Here is a 9,473-nt window from a genome sequence, read left to right as displayed (position 1 = left end):
TTCAGCACGTCCACCTCCCTTTTGCCCCTCCCGTGCACGAGTAGCTTATATAATTTCGCTCTATCGACGACTCTTACGTAAAGAGCGACTCCGATCGACGACCGACAGTCAGTTCCCAACTTTTTCACGGGCATTGAAAATGCTAAACTGCGAGTCCTATTGAAGGGAAGGAAAGGAAAATCTCGCCGTTTATAAACGATTATTTACTCTTGCTACACAGAGAGCGCTTCCTAGTGTGCGTGACTTGGGCAGTGAATCTATCGCGTAAAAGCAATAACGAAAGTTTATGGACAGAGGACGGCGCAAAAATAAATTACCCACCCGCACGAGACCGCCATTTTAGCTTGTATACGGCTTCTGTCATTGTGTTGACAGGTGTGCAGAAATTCTCTATCGAATCGATACGCACTTTAAAAATGCAAAACGATAAGATGACAATTTTTTTTATATAAACGATTTTTTTTCTACAAATTAAGTAATTCTTGTACAAAAGAATCTCTGCACGACGAGAATTTCCGCAGCAATATATCGCAAAAGATTGACAGAAGATAGTGTCTTCTTTTGTAGGCTTCTTTCTTTTTGGAGACTGCTTTTATCTCAAAGGAAAGGCGTACGCTAACAGATTTCAGACAGTAGAGCAGTTGAAGCGGAATGAAAAATCGATGATTCGACAAATAAAGCCCAGGATATTGAAGACAGTAATACCGTAAAAAGGATCCGAACGTGTGTTACAGCGAGAGAGATGATCATGTTACAAGATTTAAAGATCCAAATACATAACAAATAAATTGATTGATTTTTCCATGCTTGTTAAATAATGGATCTATCTTCGAGAAGATATGATCATACAGTGGAAAATGTATAAAATATTCATAACATTCTGTACGTCTCCAATTTAATTATATCCATGGCAAAAATTGATATGTATCCAATAATAAAGACGCTCTAATATTCGCGACACGGATCGATACTAATCTTTCATATATGTATATCTGCCATCGATCGATCCATATAGAATAAATAATCGCTGTGATCTTGAAATGAAAAAAAGAAATCTTGAACACTAGCTTCTCCTTTTCGTCGCCGGCGTAGACGTGCTTCGAATCGAGGCGAGCACGAGCCTTAAATGCGTTGCGTTTAAAAAACAGAATGCTTCCTCGCGACGATGTGACCTCGCCGCCCGGTATGTCGCCGAAAGAAAATCGAAAAAGGGGATTGCGTGCCAATAAAGGAAGAGAATAGCCAAGGTTTTTGCGAGTGAATGAAGAGCGAAAGGGTAAAGAAATAGGGTGGAAAAAACAAACTCGCGTCTCTCACGAGAAATTTATTTTGCCGTATACACTGTCAAAAGTCTGTAAAATTACATGGAATTTACACGATAAATAATAGAAATGTATATCATTTCCGGTATATTTATCGTGTGATCTGACACTTGTTGTGCACGTAATTCTATAATATCATATGTATTTTTTGACAGCGTAGAGTTGGAAATCAGCTGATCTAGCGGGACGAGTAATTTTACAGCTTTCAACGTTTCTCGAGTCGATTGGATAAATACACGATAGAATAGAGGGTGACAGATAATGTTCGTAACAATGTCTATTTTTATAAATAAAGAAGAAAAAAATTTAATCTTTTTATATTTTAAACTTGTATCAATATGTGATTTCTAATATTTCTCTCATATTTTCCCGTATGATTTTTAGCGTATGTCTCAGTTTTGAAAAACAATCTTTCAGATTTCAATATCCACGTCCTTTTAAAAATATCATTTGTTAGAAGAAAACAAAACCGTAATACAATCTAATGGAGCATTTCTCTAGTTAAAAATTTCGCTCGCAATAATTTTTATAACACATTCAGACAAATTTTATCCTGTGCGCTACCGCTACGTCGACTTACCGTAGATTATTTAAACGGAAAGCTCGCGCTCGCGAAAGACGACACTCTCGCGATTTAATTCACTATTTAATGCACTAATAGATAAATTATCGCCAGAGTTGGGTGTCGACGGCCGTCGAAAATTTGGCTCGCGACGTGATTATTCATCGGAACGTCAGTTCGGGCGCGCTCCGAGGCGGAAAAAGAATCGCACAGGGCGGGAAATGACGCGCGCGATGGTGCCATAACCGGCGCGATGGTCACGGCGATACTGCCACGACCAATTGCGTCGACTGACATGGGAATTCGCGAGAGCACGAATGCGCACTTGTCCCCCTCTTCCCGCGTCATCGTTATCGTCACCTCCTGCAAAACAATCGCCGATAGTCGCGGCACGCGCGTTTCGCACAATCCGTCGTCGCCGCTCGCCGCCTCTGACGATTCGATATCGCGATATACGCGCTCTCCTCCAACGAGGGACGCTCCCTTTCCTCTTTCACCGCTCTGTGCATTCTTTTTAGAACATTGCGCTTTTCGATAATCGCCTCTTCCTTTCTCTTTTTATACGACTTGATAGAGACGTAAAATCTACATATGCAGGAATGATAGTATCACTTACACCGACGCCGAGTATTAAAAAAAAAAAAATTCGGAAAAAAAAAAAAAAAAAAAAAAAAAAAAAAAAATACAAAATGTTAAAACGGTTCCAAAAATAAATAATCATAAATATATAATAGTAAATAAAAGAGATCGAGTAAAGATCGAGCGGAATGCACCACGGTGAGTTGTGAAAGCGCGGCTCGAAACAAACGGAATCGCGGATAGCCTTCGTTTCTCGCTCCGTTTTTTTTCGATCGAAAGGGCCGTTGCTTTCGCAGTGCAAAAGTTGCGACAGACCGTGCGATATTTCGCACGGAGTTGCTGCGTCGATCGCGTACTTTTCACACTCGAAATGAAACAGACGTAGCGAGGAGAGACGCGGCTAAGAAGAGAACGGGCTATCCGGATTAACGCAAGAGAGCGGAAAACGAGGGATCGGTGGTTCTTGTCCGCGAGGAATGTCACTTTTTCCATTAATAAAGATCGTAACTTCCGAGCACTCGCAATTTACCGCGCTCGTTCCACTCGACGACACGATCCGTTGCTCGATTACGACGATTAGTTTAGTCTAATAAATGCTAGAGAGACGTAGGATAATATTTGTGCGAAGGTACTATATTTTACAGTTTATTTAGTAGTGGCACGAACGAATCTCATACGCTGTTCGATTTTATAAACGATGCCTGATTAATTCTCGTCAACTTCGTTAAGCGAGACCATCCTTTGAAATACATTCTCTTCCTCTTGGGGAAAACAAAACCCCGATTTTTTTTTTTTTTTTTTATTCAATAAGACCACGCACGCACAACGCTCCACGGCCGCATTTGCGTCATCGTAGGCAGATTCAGGCACACATGGTGGGTGGACTAATCGGACAAGTAATCGATGAGCAAGCATTGTGGTGAAAGAAAGAGAGAGAGAGAGAGAGAGATAGCGCGTAATGGTATGTTGTGATTATGCCATGGGTCAACGCGACACAAACTTAAATAAGCGCTTCGTAGAGATTATCTATTCTATAAAATGCAAATATATATACTCGCGTTACTAATATACGTAGACTGTGAAATAAAACAGGGTACTGGCTCATTGCGTACGAAACGTCGAATTTCGAAAGCTTCTCGGTTTTACGAAACGCTCTTGTTAAGTATAAATATCCCCTTTCCGATAATCAAGTATTATGATACATTATATTAAAGTGACGCGATCTCTTTATAAAATTCTCCGCGCTTCAAAAGATTCTTCGAGAGTTAGGATAAATTTATGGAAAGATTTATAGGAAAATTGAGAAATTTGTATAACATTACTCTCTATGAAGTCTCTTTAAAGTCGCGAGAGTAGGCTTTATTTGCTCTCCGGTACAACAGTCGGCGGACTATTTTTAAGCTGCTTATTTACGCAAACTGCCTTCTCGCGCCCTCCCGGAGCACTCTCCCGCTCGATGGTTTATCGAAAATCTTTTCGGGAGATTCTCGGCGCGCCGTTGATTTATTTTCCTCGAGCGAGGAATAAGTGACCACGTCGGATCAAGCGAGCGGATTACACGGTTTTCGCTTGATTTTCGAGAGACCGCGTTCCGGTGTCTCTCGATGACAGCTTCTTACGTCAACGGATTCACGATAAATCACACCGGTCGATCTGCTCCTCGACGAGGCACGCGCTTCACCGATCTTTCTCAAACGCTCCGTCATTGTCGACGCGTTCCTGAGAAATGTCCTGGAAAATGTCCAAGACCGAATATCGCTGGATTTCGCGGCAAATCTTTTTTATCATAGGCGCGTGAGATATCGCGAGAATGAGAACCGCTGTTGCAAACGAAATGAGTGGAATGCATCCTCGACAACAATCTAAAAATTCGCATTTCCGCAGAAGAGACGATCGATTGCACGACGAGACCGCGTTTTCCCTGTCCTGTACGCTCTCCGCGGCTTTTCTAAAATTACCGAATTCCGCGATTCGAGGATCGCGAGAGCGAGAGAGAACGAGCGGGAGAGAGAGAGAGAGAGTACGCGGCCGCTAATCGGCGACTCTATCTGTTGGCGATTAATACGGCGAAACGTTACTTACCACGTGTGACTGCCGTGTGACGAAGCCCCGGTGGTTATTTCGGTCGTCAGCCATTGCACCTTGTCCTGTAACCGGCCAATATAGCGATTTTTAACGGGAATATTGTCGGAGGAGAGGGAAATAAAAATTGATAGAGAGAATAAAATCAGTTTCTGAATCTTATAAATCATGATGTTTGATAATATGTCGGCTCATCTTTAGTTACAATCGAGATTTTCGATTCAATCGACAATTTACGAGTCGACATAAGTCTCTCTCGCGTGCTTAGTGTCTATTCGAAAATATTCCTATACATTTGTATAAATTATACTAATAATATGAAAATAAAATATCACATCTTAAAAATATTGAGATATCTCAAGAAACAAATTTTTTTTTATCGAGGAATTTTTATAAATATTATATATATTAGTGTGATAAAAAAAAATATCAAACAGTATAAAAAAAATGGAAGAATTATCAGATAAAAGATATCGGATAAAAAAATCTGATAATTATAAGCGAAAATCACGATTCGATCCTTCTTATCTGATTTTATCGAACTTCTCGAGCAAGAAACTATTATAAAAATAGAAGATCGTTTAAAATTCTCCCTTTTCTGCTTCTTAATTTTAAAATCGCTCATAAAAAAAAAATTGTTTAATAATTGTAATATTTCTGGACGATTCTTTTTTCGATTGAATCGCAACCGGCTATTTACTTCGACCTCGTATGATCGAGAATCCACGCTAGCAATTCTCTTGAACGACATCTTGGCATCCGCAGAATTAACGTCATTAAGCGAATTGACGTGGTTTCACGCGAGAAACGAAAGGCATCGCGCGCGCGCACGCACGCACGGACGATGCACGCACACACGCACGCGCACGTTGGAAAAGCATGGTTATCATAGATAGACTCGAATATCGTCGAGTCGATTTACGACGAGTTGTGGTACACGAGGCGTTAAGAGCGATCTGTTGACGGTGCGTCGTAAGACAAGTTAGCATGCACATAATGTGAAATGTTATTCGATATTACATATAAAAAAATAAATATGAGTAAAAATAAGAAAATCTAAATACAAGCCATATCATTCCAACTTTATTAGAGTTCCCAATTAAAAAGTTAAAGAATTTTAGAATAAAAATTTAATACTCACAAAGAGAGATATGTTTACTAGAGATTGTATTACAATACTCCATTAGATTGTATTACGGTTTTGTTTTCTTCTAACAAACGATCTTTTTAAAAGGACATGGATATTGAAATCTGAAAAATTGTTTTTCAAAACTGAGACATACGCTAAAAATCATACGGGAAAATATGAGAGAAATATTAGAAATCACATATTGATACAAGTTTAAAATATAAAAAGATTAAATTTTTTTCTTCTTCATTTATAAAAATAGACATTGTTACGAACATTATCTGTCTCCCTCTATTCTTCTATTATAAAACTGAACTATTTAATGCGAGATATTTTCGTGCAAAGTATCTATAAAAATTTAAACGCGAACTATTTACTCACATATAAGTTGAACTGACACTTCAAAGCAAAATGTGTTAAACTACATCGATATCAGCAGACCACAAGATGCCGTGTTTATGGGAGCATCCTAATCTAATTTTCTTCAACCGTACCGCGCGTGAGAGAGAAGTAATAAAGATGAAAATAGGAATGGAACGGATTTAATAACTTACAAGCGTGCACAATAGCAGAACGTAATTGTACTGTGTGAGAAAAGTAATAAAGATGATAATCTTAACCGCGCTCTGAAAGAGAAGAGAGAGAGAGTAATAAAAATGAAAAGTGAAACAGATTTAATAATGCAACCGCGTAACAGAAAAAAAAAAAAATTTTTTTGTTACGCTATTTAGATTATACAATTCGTCCGAGAAAATCACGGGAGATAGAAACTTTAGACAAACACAAGTCGATTTAATATGTAAAGGAGCGATGCGTGAGAACGTGCGAGCTTCAGGCGAGTAAGTTAACTAAATCGATCCAAGTAATATCAGGTCTGATAAAGTGCATTAAATCGCTGAGAAGTGAAGATATAGTCGAACCCTCTGTACTCTTAACATCCCTATTCTTAGCACTTTTATATCAACCTCCGTATCTTTTCCTTGCGCCGCTCCCTTACCCTTCACATTTACCACATCGCCGTACGTAGAGTGAGAAAGCCAATGAAGGACCAGACGATAAGCATGCATTATTCACAACTTTATCTATCAATAGTGCAACTAGCGTAATGATATTTTCATTTTGCGCATTTGTCAGCGGAATGAGAGATTGATAGCCGAGGAGAAGTGCCAAGAATAGAGCTTAGCTCGTGGAGTTTAGAATACGGAAATTCGACTATACGTCGGTGCCCTTCTGCTAAAATTGAGAGTCTGTATATATTTCTTTTTATATCGATTATTAAAAATATACGGCTGCACAAATAACTCGACTAGTAATTGCCGTAAAACTGTGGTCGACTTTTCTCCTCGACGGGTAGTTGCGTTTCTTACGGGAACGGAAAAAAAAAAAAAAAAAAAAAAAAAAAAAAAAAAAAAAAAAAAAAAAAAAAAAAAAAAAAAAAAAAAAAAAAAAAAAAAAAAAAAAAAAAAAAAAAAAAAAAAAAAAAAAAAAAAAAAAAAAAAAAAAAAAAAAAAAAAAAAAAAAAAAAAAAAAAAAAAAAAAAAAAAAAAAAAAAAAAAAAAAAAAAAAAAAAAAAAAAAAAAAAAAAAAAAAAAAAAAAAAAAAAAAAAAAAAAAAAAAAAAAAAAAAAAAAAAAAAAAAAAAAAAAAAAAAAAAAAAAAAAAAAAAAAAAAAAAAAAAAAAAAAAAAAAAAAAAAAAAAAAAAAAAAAAAAAAAAAAAAAAAAAAAAAAAAAAAAAAAAAAAAAAAAAAAAAAAAAAAAAAAAAAAAAAAAAAAAAAAAAAAAAAAAAAAAAAAAAAAAAAAAAAAAAAAAAAAAAAAAAAAAAAAAAAAAAAAAAAAAAAAAAAAAAAAAAAAAAAAAAAAAAAAAAAAAAAAAAAAAAAAAAAAAAAAAAAAAAAAAAAAAAAAAAAAAAAAAAAAAAAAAAAAAAAAAAAAAAAAAAAAAAAAAAAAAAAAAAAAAAAAAAAAAAAAAAAAAAAAAAAAAAAAAAAAAAAAAAAAAAAAAAAAAAAAAAAAAAAAAAAAAAAAAAAAAAAAAAAAAAAAAAAAAAAAAAAAAAAAAAAAAAAAAAAAAAAAAAAAAAAAAAAAAAAAAAAAAAAAAAAAAAAAAAAAAAAAAAAAAAAAAAAAAAAAAAAAAAAAAAAAAAAAAAAAAAAAAAAAAAAAAAAAAAAAAAAAAAAAAAAAAAAAAAAAAAAAAAAAAAAAAAAAAAAAAAAAAAAAAAAAAAAAAAAAAAAAAAAAAAAAAAAAACCATGGAAACCGCAATGGAGCAATGCAATGGTCGCGTGTAGACACGCATATCCAGCTACGAAGCCATTTATGCTACGGTTACATACGGTTGGAGGGCGAGAAAAAATTTATAATAACGCAAAAAAAAGCGAGAGCGTTTTGTTATTATAAATTTTTTTCAGATTTTTTTCTTATTTTTATTTTCGCGATATATACTTTCATACACCATTGCTATTTTGATAAAAACGTCATCGGGGAGATATTTAATCGCGTCGACGTATGTCGCGAGTTTATCTTAAATTTTGAATGTGGAAAAATACACACACACACGTATATACGCGACACACCCATCGACTGATAATTTCGATCGATGCGAGGACGCTACGATCAGACTGGAAACTGCCGTTGAACGAAACGGATATGAAAATGAAGATGCTATCTGAATTTTATTTAATTTGATCAAAGCGAATATACTCTTTACGAGATATTTCATATTTTATGTTCAAATATGTATACGTCGGAAAAAAAAAAAAAAAGGAAAAGATAGGAAACCTGATTTATCTCGCAAGTTATTAAATTTTTATCATCACATATTTCCAGAATTTCAGAGGAAAATGGATTTAATGTAAAAGAATTATATAATGTGATTCTATAAAAAAAAGTGAGTTTAAAAGTTTGACAATTCCTATCCCCTCGAATTTTTTTATACCATTTTTTCGCACCCTCAAAAGCAACAAAGATATTCAGATGGTAAAGTTAAGCAAAATGCACACTCTGTCACTTCATTTAATGACTAGATTCCTATCTAAAAAATTATTAATAACTAGGATGTACAATATTACGACGATATGCAACATGATATGATAGAATTTTAATAGTAGCTGAAACGTACAAATAGTTGATGCTCTTTATGTCTTTTTATCGTTTTTTTCACACGAAGATGTAACTTTTGTTGTTTCGTGAAATTGAGCTTGTAAAACAACGAGCCATGCATCACGTACCCTCGACGCAGGTATCTACGTATGTGTACACACATGCACGTATCAGCCACTACGTTTATTATTTCGGAGCGATATCCGTCATCGTGATCCGTTTCCGATAAACAGCTTTCAACGCGCGCGTGCGTTCTTCCGAAAATTCGACGGCTAGAGATGCGCTTTACATTGTTTGCATTCCCGCGAGCGAAGATTGAAAATTATATCTGTTTCACGATATGTGAAATAGACAATATGCCGCATACATGTATACATTTTATATGCGTGAGACGTGAAATATTTGAAGTAAAAATGAGACTTTATAAAATGATCAAGATTCTCTTTCCCCAATATTCTAATAATTATGCGACTGTGTGCAAATAAAATTAATCAACAAACAGAGCCCATTTGAAGCATTTGCCAAAAAATACACGGCGAAAGGATTCTTCGGAATCGCAGGGAAATCGCACATGGGTATACGTGCCCCACATCTGTATCGCGTATGCGTATGCGAACGCGGAGGTCGGGTGTAAAAGAAAAAGAAAAGAAAGAAAAAAAAAAAGACAAGAAAATGGGATTCACGCGCGTCGAGATAACAAT

At 35.0% G+C, this 9,473-nt stretch overlaps 1 protein-coding gene across 6 annotated transcripts in view; it reads right to left on the bottom strand.

The window, feature by feature from the left end:
* The window catches only part of LOC115234073 (rho GTPase-activating protein 23-like), a 25,656-nt gene extending 18,665 nt beyond the window's left edge, over nt 1-6,991 (bottom strand). For 2 of the 6 annotated variants that reach the window (XM_029804799.1, XM_029804803.1), the window contains exon 1: nt 4,546-4,856. In XM_029804799.1, coding sequence (XP_029660659.1) covers nt 4,546-4,599 — 54 coding nt within the window. In that variant the 5' untranslated portion in view covers nt 4,600-4,856. Of the gene's footprint in view, nt 1-1,902; nt 2,115-4,545; nt 4,860-5,686 lie in introns of those variants that run through there. The other 4 variants (XM_029804798.1, XM_029804802.1, XM_029804801.1 and 1 more) reach the window with 4 other exon arrangements.
* Nucleotides 6,992-9,473: the final 2,482 nt, after the last annotated feature.

Source organism: Formica exsecta, unplaced genomic scaffold (genome assembly GCF_003651465.1).
Source record: "Formica exsecta isolate Colony F162 unplaced genomic scaffold, ASM365146v1 scaffold194, whole genome shotgun sequence".
Classification (NCBI taxonomy): domain Eukaryota; kingdom Metazoa; phylum Arthropoda; class Insecta; order Hymenoptera; family Formicidae; genus Formica; species Formica exsecta.
This window is presented reverse-complemented; position numbering and strand designations above follow the sequence as displayed.